The sequence below is a fragment of the Pristiophorus japonicus genome, chromosome 2 (assembly GCF_044704955.1).
Source record: "Pristiophorus japonicus isolate sPriJap1 chromosome 2, sPriJap1.hap1, whole genome shotgun sequence".
Classification (NCBI taxonomy): domain Eukaryota; kingdom Metazoa; phylum Chordata; class Chondrichthyes; family Pristiophoridae; genus Pristiophorus; species Pristiophorus japonicus.
In genome coordinates, this window is record NC_091978.1 from 133,359,247 (window position 1) to 133,374,892 (window position 15,646).

Here is a 15,646-nt window from a genome sequence, read left to right on the forward strand (position 1 = left end):
TGTTGCCATGGCTTGCAGATACCGCTGCAACTATAAGCTGTGTACTGATATAAATATCAATATTAGATGAAGTGCAGCAATAAAGTGGCAAATTTTAATGGATGGAAATTCCTGTGAATTGGATCCAAATTCCCAATTAAAACACGTAGTCAGTTTCTGCATGTACACAGACGACACCCAGCTCTACCTCTCCACCCCTTCGGTCGATCTCTGCTTAGTATCTAAATTGTCAGATTGTTTGTCCGACATCCAGTACTGCATGAGCAGAAATTTTCTCCAATTAAATATTGGGAAGACCAAAGCCACAAACTGCGATCCTGGTCACTGACTCCATCCCTCTCTCTAGCATTCGTCTGAAGGTGAACAAGACTGTTTGCAACCTAGGTGTTATATTTGACCCTGAAACGAGTTTCCAGCCACATATCTGTGGCATAACTAAAACCGCCTTTTTCCACCTCCTTAACATTGCCTGCCTCTGCTTCTGCCTCAGCTCTTCTGCTGCTGAAACCCTCATTCATGCCTTTGTTACCTCTATACTTGACTACTCCAACTCACTCCTGGCCGGCCTTCCACATTCCAAACTACGTAAACTTGAAGTCATCCAAAACTCTGCAGGCCATGTACTAACCCACAACAAGTCAAGATCACCCATCACCCATGTGCTTTCTGACCTACATTGGCTCCCAGTTAACCAACGCCTCGATTTCAAAATTCTTATCCTTGTTTACAAATCACTCCATGGCCTTGCCCCTCCCTATCTCTGTAATCTTTTTCAGCCTCACAATCCCACAAGATGTCTGCGCTCCTCAAATTCTGGTCTCTTGAACATCCCTCAGTATAACAGCTCAACCATCGGTGGATGTGCCTTCAGCTGCCTGGGCCCTAAACTCTGGAACTCCCTCCCTAAAACTCAACTCTACCTCTCTTTCCTCCTTTAAGATGCTCTTTAAAACCTATCTCTTTAAACATGCTTTTGATCATCTGCCTTAATTTCATCTCTGGCTCGGTGTCAAATTTATCTGTTTTGTCTTGTAACACTGTTGTGCTGGGACGTTTTACTATGTTAAAGGCGCGATATAAATAAAAGCTATTATTATTATTATTGTTATTCCAATGTTGGTTCTGTTAAGGTTAGCAGGGGTAGAAAATACCATACTTGAACAAGGTGACAGGTAAGCACCTAAAATTAATTTATTTGTCATGCACTAAGCAATAAACCGTGCATTTAAAAAAAATAGGTTGTGTACTTTTTGCTATTTGTGGAGGCCTGGAAAAAACATCTTACCTTGCCCTTTATCAAGATGAAACTCGACTCCACTATAGAGAACAAAGCTGATTCCCTGGTCAGGCTCCCAGTGAGGAGCACTGCCTGATTTTCCATCCAGTTAAATTACTGGACAGTAACTCAGGCATGTAGATTTCCTGTCCAGCCCTGCCCTGTGAGCACCACTCCTCACTGGGTGCTCTTGCTCAAGAACTCGAGGTATAATTGGTGCTGTTATAATCGGACAGAACGCAAGGCTAGGAAAAGTTCATTTTACATTTTTGACACGCAATGAGTCATTCAAGTTAAAAATCGCTAAATACGGCAGGAAAAAAATGTAATAATTACATCTAATCTATTTTTATACAGGGAGATTCGGGAGGTCCTTTGGTATGTGAACAGGCAGGTGATTGGCATTTGGTTGGAATTACCAGCTGGGGTAAAGGATGTGCTCAGAAAGGAAAACCTGGAATTTATACTCGTGTTTCAAAATTTGACACTTGGGTACACAAAAAGATTTCAAATGGTAAGAGTCACTTTTTACACTCTGCATGCTGTCATCTTTTAATTGTTTTTTGCACCTTAGCTTTTCATTTTTTTGAAAAATGATCCAAAAGATTTAAGTATGTGTGATGAGACTAAACATCTTACTTTAAAATTCCAGATTCACAATTGGAAATCTGAGAATCCCAGTCGGAAGTCAGGTGGAATTATAATTGAAAACCAAGTTCTGCCAAGAAGGAATGACTTGTCACAGAGCTCTACTTCCTGACAGAGTCTAGGAGAAGAACATCCAAATTATAAACACAGCTTGATTTACTATTCTAACTATTCCTGGTAGCTTTGGGAAACAAATACCTATTTTTTTTCTTAATCTTGTATAACAGTAATAGAATTAAAAACCAATTAAATTGATTGCTAATTCTTGTATATCATGTCTTTTTACCAGATGTTTGAATACATGGGATGCATTTTATAAAATATATCCCATTGTTTCTTTGGGACAAAGGTAGCACTAAAAGTTACTCTTTGCAATGGGCATTGCGCACTTTCTGACTCACACTGCAACTGAAGCACCGTTTTCACAAGATCACAAAATCAAAATAAAAATATTGATGAGGGAGGTAATTTGTCCCATCTTAGCTCATCCACCCAGGAAACAAAGTTACAGTTACCCCTTCACGTCATGCGCCTGTAACTTCAGTATATCTAACATCTAACTACAATGTTGGGATGGTAGGCCACTAGCCCCGAAGGCAATCACATATGATGAAAATCTTGATTTTAAACTTGCTGCTTTTCTAGTGGCAGACATTGACTCTCGGATAGATTGCCTTTAGAAGTCTGGCTTAGTGAGGCCCACTTTCGTCAGAAAGGTGGAACAAATGGAATTTCTGTCAGGGGATGTCAGCTCGCCAGTCCTGCCTTGCTGTTTGATGTCAGAACAGAGTGGGTGGGTGCAAGAAGGACCCGCCCCCCCACCATTGGAATTTCCAACCAATAAATGCGACAGAGAACCAGTTGAACCAAATTCTGCGCCTTGCCATTTGACTTGCATTATTGTTCTGCCCCTCCAGATGAGAAATTTCGAGCACAATATGTTTTGTTTGTTGTTGCTCCACAGTGATTTGTCATGTTAAATGCTGAGTTTACCATCACTCCAGATAACTTTTAACTTTACCATGAACTATTTCAATAACATCCATAATTTCTTATTTTATTTTAATTCCTTAATAGACTCTTGGCTGCTTCCTCTGATATAATTGTTTCTCTAGTTTAGTATTAACAATTTGCACTGGCTTCTGAACCAAGTTATTAGTGCCCATGGGTCCCAGCATCAATCCCGAGGGCATTCCACTCAGCATTTCCTCACACTCCAACACCCTTCTCCTAACAAATAGCTGCTGCTTCCCTTCCCTCAGCCAATTTCTTATCCACAATCTGGTCCCACTATTTTCAGTGTCAGGCACTTTATTGCAGGTGCTTAGATGCAACAGGGCCATTTTCCGATCAACGAATTTCACGTCTGATTGCACTTGTGCTACATTCCTTTGTGCGCTATTTTTAGGAGGCGTTTAACACTTTTGTTTTAATCCCTGTGTAAGATAGGAATGTGGTTTGAGCCGGTCAAGTGTTAATATGCAAATTTTGATTGCTGATTGAGAAATGTACCCCAACAGGTCAAATCATAGCCCACAGTTCATGGGATATCACTTCTTTGGAGCGGATCAGCCATGATTGTACGAAATGGCGGAACAGGCTCGAGGGGCCGTATGGTCTACTCTTGCTCCTATTTCTTATGTTCTTATGTTCAAATATAATGAAGCATATTGTTCAGACAGGATCTATCTTTTTGAAGCTTTGGTTTTTGTACTTTATCAAACTATTCCCATACAGTCAATGCAGAAGTTTGCTCCATTATTCCATTATTTTACCAGTTATTGATGTAAGATTGATGGGCCTGTCATTGCCTGGATTAGAATACTCTCCTCTTTTAATAAGAGTACTGCATTTCCAATTTAGTGGAGCCTCTCAAGCATGCAATGATTTCCTCATAATAAGAACATAAGAACACAAGAATTAGGAACAGGAGTAGGCCATCTAGCCTCTCGAGCCTGCTCCGCCATTCAACAAGATCATGGCTGATCTGGCCGTGGACTCAGCTCCACTTACCCGCCCGCTCCCCGTAACCCTTAATTCCCTTATTGGTTAAAAATCTATCTGTGACTTGAATACATTCAATGCGCTAGCCTCAACTGCATCCGTGGGCAGAGAATTCCACAGATTCACAACCCTCTGGGAGAAGAAATTCCTTCTTAACTCTGTTTTAAATTGGCTCCCCAATATTTTGAGGCTGTGCTCCCTAGTTCTAGTCTCCCCGACCAGTGGAAACAACCACTCTGCCTCTATCTTGTCTATCCCTTTCATTATTTTAAATGTTTCTATAAGATCACCCCTCATCCTTCTGAACTCCAACCAGTAAAGACCCAGTCTACTCAATCTATCATCATAAGGTAATCCCCTCATCTCCGGAATCAGCCTAGTGAATCGTCTCTGTACCCCCTCCAAAGCCAGTATATCCTTCCTTAAGTAAGGCAAAGAAAACTGCACGCAATACTCCAGGTGTGGCCTCACCAATACCTTATACAGTTGCAGAAGGACCTCCCTGCTTTTGTACTCCATCCCTCTCGCAATGAAGGCCAACATTCCATTCGCCTTCCTGATTACCTGCTGCACCTGCAAACTAATCTTTTGGGATTCATGGACAAGGAGCGCCCCCAAGCAGCGCTGTAGGCGGGAGGAGTCTGTCCCCGGGGAGGGTGAGACAGTCGAGGCTGCCCAGCCTCTGCCTCCCGGGGATGGCGTGGAAGATCTGCCTGTCGTGGGGGGCGTGGGGACCACGGAGGAATGCATTGCCGCCGGGCCGGGCGTCCCGGGGACTGAGGCGGGCGGGGCCGAAAAGGCCGAACCTGAGCCCGCCCAGCCAATACCCAACTTCCCCCGGGAGTCGCTCGACCCGGCAGAAACCGAAACAAATGTTTATAATGACACTGTAGATGCTGGGCCGGGGGGTGGCAGCGGGGAGGGGGAGGAACACCCACCCTCGCCTCTTGCTGTGGAGCTGGAGCACTTGGAGAGCCTGGGGATTTCCTATGGCCGGGTCTCTCCTTGTTCCCCGGTTCCTGGGGCGGAGGGGGAACCACTTCCGCTGTCATTTCCCGACCCAGCACCATTTTTAAAAGAGTCCAGTGGGGACTCCTCTGCCGACGATCCTGGGGGTGGGATCGGGGCAGAGCCAGGGCCGGTTGGAGCGGCCGGTTCATTTGCCGTACCTTGTACGGTCGATGGGCCGGCTGCTGGCGGCCACCTCCCGGAGGAGGACGGGGACTCGGTGGGGGACGCGGGTGAAGACCTAGAGACCACCGCCAGCGAGGCGGTGGATCTGCTCGCGGCCGCCGCCGAGACCATCCTCATTCCTGCAAAGGAACTCCGGGACTTTTTGGCCCAGAGCCGGGGTCACTGCAACCAAGCCCGACTGGCCCTGGAAAAATGGTCCGAGCCAGAGCTGATCAAGGGGTCCGTCCGCGCCACCGTTAAAACCTTGGCTGCGGGCGGGCCCTTGACAAAGGCGCAACACCTTAAGCTGCGCGAGCTCGAGGGACTCCTCGCTGGGCTGTGGAGGGAGCGGAGTTCAACAAAAGACTCCGCTCCCTCCCCCACAATAGGTTAAGGTAGAGGTTGCACTATGCTTTTGCCATGAAGGTAACCATAGCCAGCCTCAACATCAACGGCGGCAGAGGGGCACGCCGTAGATTTTGACAATTTTTCGCTCCTGCGGGAGGGGAAATATGCGGTGTGCTTCCTGCAAGAAACCCACACCGTTCCGGGAGACGAAGCCACGTGGCTCCTGGAATGGCAAGGAGAGGTCCGCATGAGCCACCTCACCGCCATTTCTAGTGGGGTGGCCATCTTGCTGGGCCCGCATTTTCAGCCGGAGATCTTGGGGGTCGAGGAGCCCGTGCCAGGCCGCTTGCTGCACGTAACGGTTCGCCTGGGGGACGTGCCGCTCCATCTCGTGAACGTGTACGCCCCTCAGCCCGGCCCGCAGCAAACGCGCTTCTTTGAAGAGGTGTCCGCTCTTCTTGGCTCCGTCGACGTCGGCGACTGCATTGTCCTCGGGGGGGATTTTAACTGCACCCTCGAGGCGAGGGACCGCTCCGGTGCCCCGCAGTGCATGACGGCGATGGAGAAGTTGAGGGACCTGGTCGGGTCCTTCGACTTGGTGGACGTCTGGCGAAATCTCCACCCCGACTCCAGCGCCTTTACTTGGGTGAGGCCTGGAGTAGGATGGTCTAGAGTCGACCGCCTTTACGTGTCTCGGGCGTAGGTTTCCTGCGTCCCGGCGGCCTCCATGCGGCCGGTGCCGTGTTCGGACCACCACCTGGTGTGGGTGGAGCTTGCTTCGCTCCGCGTGAGGACGGGGTCCGCGTACTGGCACTTTAACAACCGGCTGCTGGAGGACGTGCGGTTCCAGGACTCGTTCCGTCGATTCTGGTCCGACTGGAGAAGGAAGCAGGGGGGCTTCCCCTCCTTGAGGCTATGGTGGGACGTGGGCAAGGCTCACGTCCGCGTCTTCTGTCAAGAGTACGCGAGGGGGTCGACCAAGAGGCGGGCGGCCAGAGTCGGGTGCCAAGAAAAAGAGGTGCTCGACCTGGAAGCCCGTCTCGGTCAAGTCGTCCAGGACCCGGCCCTGCGGACGGTGTACGAAGCGAAGAAGGCCGCGCTGAAGGACCTGCAGCTCGTCGGGTCCCGAGGCGCGTTCGTGAGGTCGCGGATCCGGTTCCTGCGGGATCTGGACCGCGGCTCCCCCTTCTTCTACTCGCTGGAAAAAAGGCAGAGTGTCCGTAAGCAGCTCTTGACGCTGCTGGCCGACGACGGCTCTCTCGTCTCGGATCCGGAGGGCGTCAACAACAGGGCCCGTGAATATTACGGGGCTCTGTTCTCTCCGGATCCGTCCAGCGAGGAAGCGCGTAGAGTTTTGTGGGAGGACCTGCCGAAGGTCAGCCCGGAGGGCGCCGAAAATCTGGAAGCTCCGCTAAGTCTGGCGGAGCTGACCGGTGCCCTCGACCGGCTCTCGAGGGGAAATGCCCCGGGGCTGGACGGGCTGACCGTGGAGTTCCACAGGGCGTTCTGGGACGTCCTGGGGGGCGACTACGCGCGGGTCCTGGGGGAAAGTCTGGCAACTGGGGAGATGCCCCTCTCTTGGCGCAGGGCAGTCATCGTCCTGCTGCCGAAGAAGGGCGATCTCCGCCTCCTTAAGAACTGGCGCCCGGTCTCCCTCCTCAGCACGGACTACAAAATCTTCGCCAGGGCGATGTCTGCTCGCCTTGGTGCCGTGCTGGACCACATGATCCACCCCGACCAGTCCTACACGGTCCCGGGCCGGACAATCCACGATTACATCCATCTGGTCCGGGACCTCATCCATTGTTCCCAGGAGGCTGGTCTGTCGGTCGCCTTCCTATCCCTCGACCAAGAGAAGGCGTTCGACAGGGTGGATCACGACTATTTGCTCGGAACTCTGCGCGCTTTCGGGTTCGGGACGCATTTCGTCGCCCGGATCCGACTTTTGTACGCCGCCGCGGAGTGTCTGATTAAGGTTAACGGGTCCTTGACGGCGCCCCTTCGCTTTAGGAGAGGGGTGTGCCAGGGATGCCCCATGTCCGGCCAGTTATACGCCGTTTGCGTGGAGCCTTTCCTGCGCCTCTTGCGGACGAGGTTGACGGGACTGGCTCTGCAAGGGCTGGGCGTGGAGGTCGTCCTCTCGGCTTACGCCGATGACGTGCTCCTCGCGGTAGAGGATCCCGCTGACCTGCGGAGGATGCGTGAGTGCCAGGAGATTTACTCGGCCGCGTCCTCCGCCAGGATCAACTGGGAGAAATGTTCCGGACTCCTGGTGGGTCAATGGCGGGTGGACTCCCTGCCGGAGGAGCTCAGGCCTTTTGCCTGGAGCACGACCCATCTCCTCTATCTGGGAGTCTACCTTAACCCCGACGAGGGAGCCTGGCCGGCGAACTGGCAGGAGCTGGAGGCCAAGGTCGCCGCTCGCCTAGGGTGCTGGACAGGACTGCTCCGAGTGCTGTCCTACAGGGGTCGAGCGCTAGTCATAAACCAGCTGGTGGCCGCAATGCTGTGGTACCGGCTGGTCACTTTGACCCCTCCCCCTGCGTTTGTCGCCAAGATACAGAAGAAGCTGGTGGACTTCTTCTGGAACAACAGGAAGCACTGGGTCTCTGCTGCGGTCTTGAGTCTCCCGCTTGAGGAGGGCGGTCAGTCGTTGGTGTGCGTCAGCGCCCAGCTCGCGACTTTCCGTCTTCCGACCCTGCAGAGATACCTTTACGTCGAGCCCCCTCCTAGGTGGTGTGCTCTGGCGAGGTATTTCTTCCGCCAGCAGCGCGACCTCAATTATGACACGCAGCTCCTGTTTGTGAACTTGGGGGGTGCCAGGACCGCCCTCCGGGAGCTGCCTGTCTTTTACAGGGAACTCATCAGGGTCTGGAACAAAGTCTCCACCAAGCGCAGCTCTCCGCCGGCTGGAGTGGCGGCCGTCCTGCAGGAACCGCTGCTCGGGAATCCGTACCTCCACGGCCGAGGCTTTATGTGGCGGTCGGAAGAGAGGGCTGTGGCTGGTGAGGTGACCAGGGTCAGGGACCTGCTCGATGGCGGAGGAGCGGGCTGGATGGCGCCAGACACGCTGGCGCGGCGCCTAAATTCTGCCAACGTCCGCCACGCGGCCGATGCCATCGAGTCGCTAAAAAGAGCTCTGGGCCCTGACTCCGTTAGGTGCATCGAGGAGGCTCAAGCACGTGGGGAGATCCCGTCCGGACGGAATTCCTCATCGGCGCCAAACCCCGGAACCTCCCTCGGGGGCCGGCGCCTCACAACTTGAGCCGCCTCGGGGAAATCCCCTCCGTGCCTTTCAGTTCCGCGCGGAGGGGTTTCCTGTACGGGCTGCTCCTGCACACCCTCAACTTTGCCATCCTCGCCGGCCGTCCGGACACGCCATGGCGTACCATCTTGCCGTCCGGAGGAGGCGGGGGTCCCCGATGGAGGGCACTCTACGCACGGGTCCTCCCACTATTCGTCGGGGACTTGGCCTGGAGGGTGGTGCACGGAGCAGTGCCTTGCAACAAATTTTTAAGCCGGTTCACGGACTCCCAGGCCGCATGCAACTTCTGCGGTCTGGAAGAGTCCGTGTTCCATGTTTTTATGGAATGCACAAGGTTGCAGCCCCTGTTTTATTATTTGAAGGGGCTGCTCCTGAAATTCTGGCTGCACTTCAGTCCCACTCTCCTGATCTTTGGGCACCCTGTGCGGAGGGGAGCGGATAGGTCCGAAGGCCTCCTCGTAGGACTGCTCCTGGGCACGGCCAAGGGTGCCATCAGCCAGTCCAGGCAGCGGGCAGTCGAGGGGGTCGTTCAACCTGACTGCCTGCCTCTCTTTCGCTCTTACATCCGGTCCAGGGTGTCCTTGGAGATGGAGCACGCGGTGTCCACCAGTACGCTCGCGGCCTTCCGCGAGAGGTGGGCACCGGAGGGACTGGAGTGCATCATCACGCCCGGCAAACAAATTTTAATTTGATTTTACGTTTTAAAGTTTAATTTGTTTTAATTGCCGGTGCTTTTAGTGTCCCCCTCCCCTTTTATAGGGGGCACTGTAAAAAATTTGATTTTAGCGCCCCAAAAAAAAACCAAAAAAAAAAGGAAAAAAAAAAAGGGGCCTTGAAAATGTCAGCTGTGTCACCCAGGCGGGTGGCACGGTTTAATGTTTATGTTATTTTCAGGTAAACTCAAAAGAGTTTCATGGACAAGAACCCCCAGGTCCCTCTGCACCGCAGCATGTTGTAATTTCTCCCCATTCAAATAGTATTCCCTTTTTTTGTTTTTTTTCCCAAGCTGGATGACCTCACACTTTCCGACATTGTATTCCATCTGCCAAACCTTAGCCCATTTGCTTAACCTATCTAAATCTCTTTGCAGCCTCTCTGTGTCCTCTACACAACCCGCTTTCCCACTAATCTTTGTGTCATCTGCAAATTTTGTTACACTACACTCTATCCCCTCTTCCAGGTCATCTATGTATATTGTAAACAGTTGTGGTCCCAGCACCGATCCCTGTGGCACGCCACTAACCACCGATTTCCAACCCGAAAAGGACCCATTTATCCCGACTCTCTGCTTTCTGCTCGCCAGCCAATTCTCTATCCATGCTAATACATTTCCACTGACTCTGCGTACCTTTATCTTCTGCAGTAACCTTTTGTGTGGCACCTTATCGAATGCCTTTTGAAAATGTAAATACACCACATCCATCGGTACACCTCGATCCACCATGCTCGTTATATCCTCAAAGAATTCCAGTAAATTAGTTAAACATGATTTCCCCTTCATGAATCCATGCTGTGTCTGCTTTATTGCACTATTCCTCTCTAGATGTCCCGCTATTTCTTCCTAAATGATAGTTTCAAGCATTTTCCCCACTACAGATTTTAAACTAACCGGCCTATAGTTGCCTGCCTTTTGTCCGCCCCATTTTTAAACAGAGGCGTTACATTAGCTGCTTTCCAATCCGCTGGTACCTCCCCAAAGTCCAGAGAATTTTGGTAGATTATAACGAATGCATCTGCTATAACTTCCGCCATCTCTTTTAACACCCTGGGATGCATTTCATCAGGACCAGGGGACTTGTCTACCTTGAGTCCCATTAGCCTGTCCAGCACTACCCCCCTAGTGATAGTGATTGTCTCCAGGTCCTCCCTTCCCACATTCCTGTGACCAGCAATTTCTGGCATGGTTTTTGTGTCTTCCACTGTGAAGACCGAAGCAAAATAATTGTTTAAGGTCTCAGCCATTTCCATATTTCCCATTATTAAATCCCCCTTCTCATCTTCTAAGGGACCAACATTTACTTTAGTCACTCTTTTCCGTTTTATATATCTGTAAAAGCTTTTACTATCCGTTTTTATGTTTTGCGCAAGTTTACCTTCGTAATCTATCTTTCCTTTCTTTATTGCTTTTTTAGTCATTCTTTGCTGTCGTTTAAAATTTTTCCAATCTTCTATTTTCCCACTGACCTTGGCCACCTTATACACATTCATTTTTAATTTGATACTCTCCTTAATTTCCTTGGTTATCCACGGCTGGTTATTCCTTCTCTTACCACCCTTCTTTTTCATTGGAATATATTTTTGTTGAGCACTATGAAAGAGCTCCTTAAATGTCCTCCACTGTTCCTCAATTGTGCCACCATTTAGTCTGTGTTTCCAGTCTACTTCAGCCAACTCTGCCCTCATCCCACTGTAGTCCCCTTTGTTTAAGCGTAGTATGCTCGTTTGAGACACTACTTCATCACCCTCAATCTATATTACAAATTCAACCATACTGTGATCACTCATTCCAAGAGGATCTTTTACTAGGAGATCGTTTATTATTCCTATCTCATTACAGAGGACCAGATCTAAGATAGCTTGCTCCCTTGTAGGTTCTGCAACATACTGTTCTAAGAAACAATCCCGTATGCATTCTATGAATTCCTCCTTCAGGCTACCCTGTGCGATTTGATTTGACCAATCGATATGTAGGTTAAAATCCTCCATGATTACTGCCGTTCCTTTTTCACATGCCTCCATTATTCCCTTGATTATTGCCCGCCCCACCGTGAAGTTATTATTCGGGAGCCTATAAACTATGCCCACAAGTGACTTTTTCCCCTTACTATCTCTAATCTCCACCCACAATGATTCAACATTTTGTTCATTAGAGCCAATATCGTCTCTCACAACTGCCCTGATATCATCCTTTATTAATAAACCAACCCACCTCCTTTCCCTTCTTGTCTATCTTTCTGAATCGTCAGATACCCCTGTATGTTTAATTCCCAGTCTTGGCCATCCTGCAACCACGTTTCTGTAATGGCCACCAAATCATACCCATTTGTAATGATTTGTGCCGTCAACTCATTTACTTTATTTCGAATGCTGCGTGCGTTTAGGTAGAGTGTTTTAATACTAGTTTTTAAACCATGATTTTTAGTTTTGACCCCTCCTGCAGCCCCTTTACATTCAGTGGCCCTTTTTGTTTTTTGTCTTGGGTTTCTCTGCCCTCCACTTTTACTCACCTCCTTTCTGTCTTTTGGTTTTGTCTCCTTTTTGTTTCCTTCTGTCACCCTGTATTGGTTTCCATCCCCCTGCAACATTAGTTTAACTCCTCCCCAACAGCACTAGCAAACACTCCCCCTAGGACATTGGTTCTGGTCCTGCCTCGGTGCAGACCGTCTGGTTTGTACTGGTCCCACCTCCCCCAGAACCTGTTCCAATGCCCCAGGAATTTGAATCCCTCCCTGCTGCACCACTGCTCAAGCCACGTATTCATCTGCACTATCCTGCGATTCCTACTCTGACTACCACGTGGCACTGGTAGCAATCCTGAGATTACTACTTTTGAGGTCCTACATTTTAATTTAGCTCCTAGCTCCTTAAATTTGTCTCGTAGAACCTCATTCCTTTTTTTACCTATATCGTTGGTACCAATGTGCACCACAACAACTGGCTGTTCACCCTCCCTTTTCAGAATGTCCTGCACCCGCTCCGAGACATCCTTGACCCTTGCACCAGGGGAGGCAACATACCATCCTGGAATCTCGGTTGCGGCCGCAGAAACGCCTATCTATTCTCCTTACAATCGAATTCCCTATCACTATCGCTCTCCCACTCTTTTTCCTGCCCTCCTGTGCAGCAGAGCCAGCCACGGTGCCATGAACTTGGCTGCTGCTGCCCTCCCCTGATGAGTCATCCCCCTCAACAGTACTCAAAACGGTGTATCTGTTTTGCAGGGAGATGACCGCAGGGGACCCCTGCACTACCTTCCTTGCACTGCTGTTCTTGCTGGTCTTCCATTCCCTAGCTGGCTGTGGACCCTTCACCTGCGGTAAGACCAACTCACTAAACGTGCTATTCACGTCATTCTCAGCATCGTGGATGATCCAGAGTGAATCCACCCTCAGCTCCAATTCCGCAACGCGGTCTGTCAGGAGCTGGAGGCGGATACACTTCCCGCACACGTAGTCGTCAGGGACACTGGAGCGTCCCTGAGTTCCCACATGGTACAGGAGGAGCATATCACATGACCGAGATCTCCTGCCATGACTTAACCCTTAGATACATTTAAATTGGCAACAACAATGCTAAGGTTTACTCACTGTTATAGAAGATTTAAAAGAAAAACTACTCACCAATCACCAGCCAATCACTTACCCCCTTGGCTATGACGTCACCTTTCTGTTCTTTCTACTTTTTTGCCTTCTCCCTGTAGCTGCACCGGCACGCCTCTTGCCGAACTCACGCTGCTCCCGACTCAGCGACGCATTTCCACACGCTGCTCCCGACTGCCGCCGCGTTGGACCTTTTGTAGGCATCTTGCCGACCCCGGAACTCACGCCTCTCCATGCACCTCCTCGACGCTGCTCCCGACTCAGCGACGCACCTCCACACGCTGCTGATGATTGTCAGCATTTCACAACAGAATTGTCAGGAAGAAACAATATTTGGGTGCCTTTCCCATCCAGTATTCTGCATTTTCTTAAATGTCTTCTACTCATAAAGAAAAAAGAAACTTCTTGCATTTATATAGGACATTATATTATTTAAATTGATGGGCAGAAAATCCAGGGCTGCGTTCCTGCCAATTCCCCAATCAGAACTCATCACAAATATGGCTTCTCACTGGAAGCATGTGCCCTATAATTCCCACCGCTCACTGACTGTGATGGGATTTGACAAAAGTGATCCTGTTCACTATTGAAAATTTCCAATATTAGGGATAAGGAGGAAAGTTGTCTGGAACCTTTTCCACCAGAGGGTAATAGAGAGTTGCAGAATAACTGACAGAAACAGACAGCATACATGGATTCAAGAGGCAATTAGATATACTTCTGAAGCGAGAAGGCATTGAAGGCTATAATAAGGTGGAGAGGTAGGATTGATCCAGGCTTTGCCTGTTATTGAAAATCCTTATATTTTATGGCAACTTTTCTTCTCTGAAGGACATTATTGAACCTGTAGTTTTTGTAACTATGTGGCACCTTTTCATGGCCATTTTTTTCTAATGCTGGCCCAAAATTTAACAGATTTATTGAATTCAGTTTTACAAATTGACATGGTGGGATTTGAACCTATGACCACTGCATTACTAGTCTAGTACTATAACTACTAGAGCACAGTACCCATAATCATTGAATCCATCCTACATTGACTCCATCCAAACTACATGAAACTTCGCCACTCCATTTGACTCAGTGCAAAGCTTCAAATTCCATATCATATCCACTACCAAGACTGCTTCCTCTCTTCACTGACACTGAAACTCCTATTCGGGCCTTATTGAACAATTTCCTCATCAGCCTTCTGATTTCCATAATCTATAACTGCAAATTATCCAAAAACTCAACACCTAGACCTTGTCAGGCACCATGTCCATCACCTCCATTCTTATTGACCTAACCCACCTGGCGGGAAACTGATGGCATCAGATTGACTGCTAGTTTTACACCCCGCCCCATTTGACTTCCCAGGTAGTTGGGTGAGGTGCAAAATGGACGTTGAACTGATCCCACCAGTATCCCTCTAGGTGGCTTAGGTTAACATTAAGCCCAAGTTTTCAGTTATCTCTCCTAGATACAAATGAGTATGATCTGATAGCCATTACAGAGACATGGTTGGAAGGTGACCAGGACTGGGAAGTAAATATTCAGGGGTATTTGACAATCTGGAAGGACAGACAGAAAGGAAAAGGAGGTGGGGTAGCTCTATTGATAAAGGATGGAATCACTGCAATAGTGAGAAACGATATTGGCTCAAATGATCAAGATGTTAAAACAGTTTGGGTGGAGATAAGGAATAATAAGGGGGAAAATTCACTGGTGGGCGTAGTCTATAGTTCACCTAACAGTAGCAACTCTGTTGGTTGGAGTATAAACCAGGAAATAGAGGGGGCTTGTAAAAAGGGAACACCAATAATCCTGGGTGATTTTAACCTCCATATTGATTGGACAAATCAAATTGGTTAGGGTAGCCTTGAGGAAGAGTTCATAGAGTGCATAAGGGACGGGTTCCTTGAGCAGCATGTAACAGAACCAGACTATCTTAAATCTGGTCCTGTGTAATGAGACAGGATTAATAAACAATCTCCTAGTAAAGGATGCCCTTGGAATGGGTGATCATAGCATGGTTGAATTTCAAATTCAGATGGAGGGTGAGAAAGTTGGATCTCAAACCAGCATACAAAGCTTAAATAAAGGAGACTATGAAGATATGAGGGCAGACTGGCAAAATAGATTAAAGTGTAGGAGATTAATGAACAGTGGCGTACATTTAAGGAGATATTTCACAACTCAAGAAAAATATATTCCAATGAGGAGAAAAAGGTGTAAAAGAAAAGATAGCCATCCGTGGCTAACTAAAGAAATAAAGGACGGTATCCAATTAAAAACAAGGGCATACAAAGTGGCCAAAACTAGTGGGAGGACAGAAGATTGGGAAACTTTTAAAAGCCAGCAAAGAACGACTAAAAAAATGATTAAGAAAGAGAAGATAGACTATGGGCTCAATTTTCCATATGGGTGATTTTTGGCGCAGTTGAAGAGGTACGTCCGATTTTTTAATGGCCCAAATGCACAAAAAAAATCCAAGTTTCACCGGAATTAACTTTGAATTTGGAGCGGCGCAGATTAGCCTTAAGCTTTGTGGGTGGAACTTAAGGCTTGCACCAAAGACTGATGTTGCTAGGGTAATGAGGGATGCCCAGAAGGGCTGAGGTTGGAAACTGA

The 15,646-nt window shown here is 48.8% G+C and overlaps 1 protein-coding gene across 1 annotated transcript in view; it reads left to right on the forward strand.

The window, feature by feature from the left end:
• The window catches only part of LOC139228948 (plasma kallikrein-like), a 28,111-nt gene extending 26,050 nt beyond the window's left edge, over window positions 1–2,061 (forward strand). The window contains exons 5-6 of the mRNA XM_070860509.1: window positions 1,634–1,790; window positions 1,929–2,061. Coding sequence (XP_070716610.1) covers window positions 1,634–1,790; window positions 1,929–1,948 — 177 coding nt within the window. The 3' untranslated portion in view covers window positions 1,949–2,061. The remainder of the gene's footprint in view (window positions 1–1,633; window positions 1,791–1,928) is intronic.
• Window positions 2,062–15,646: the final 13,585 nt, after the last annotated feature.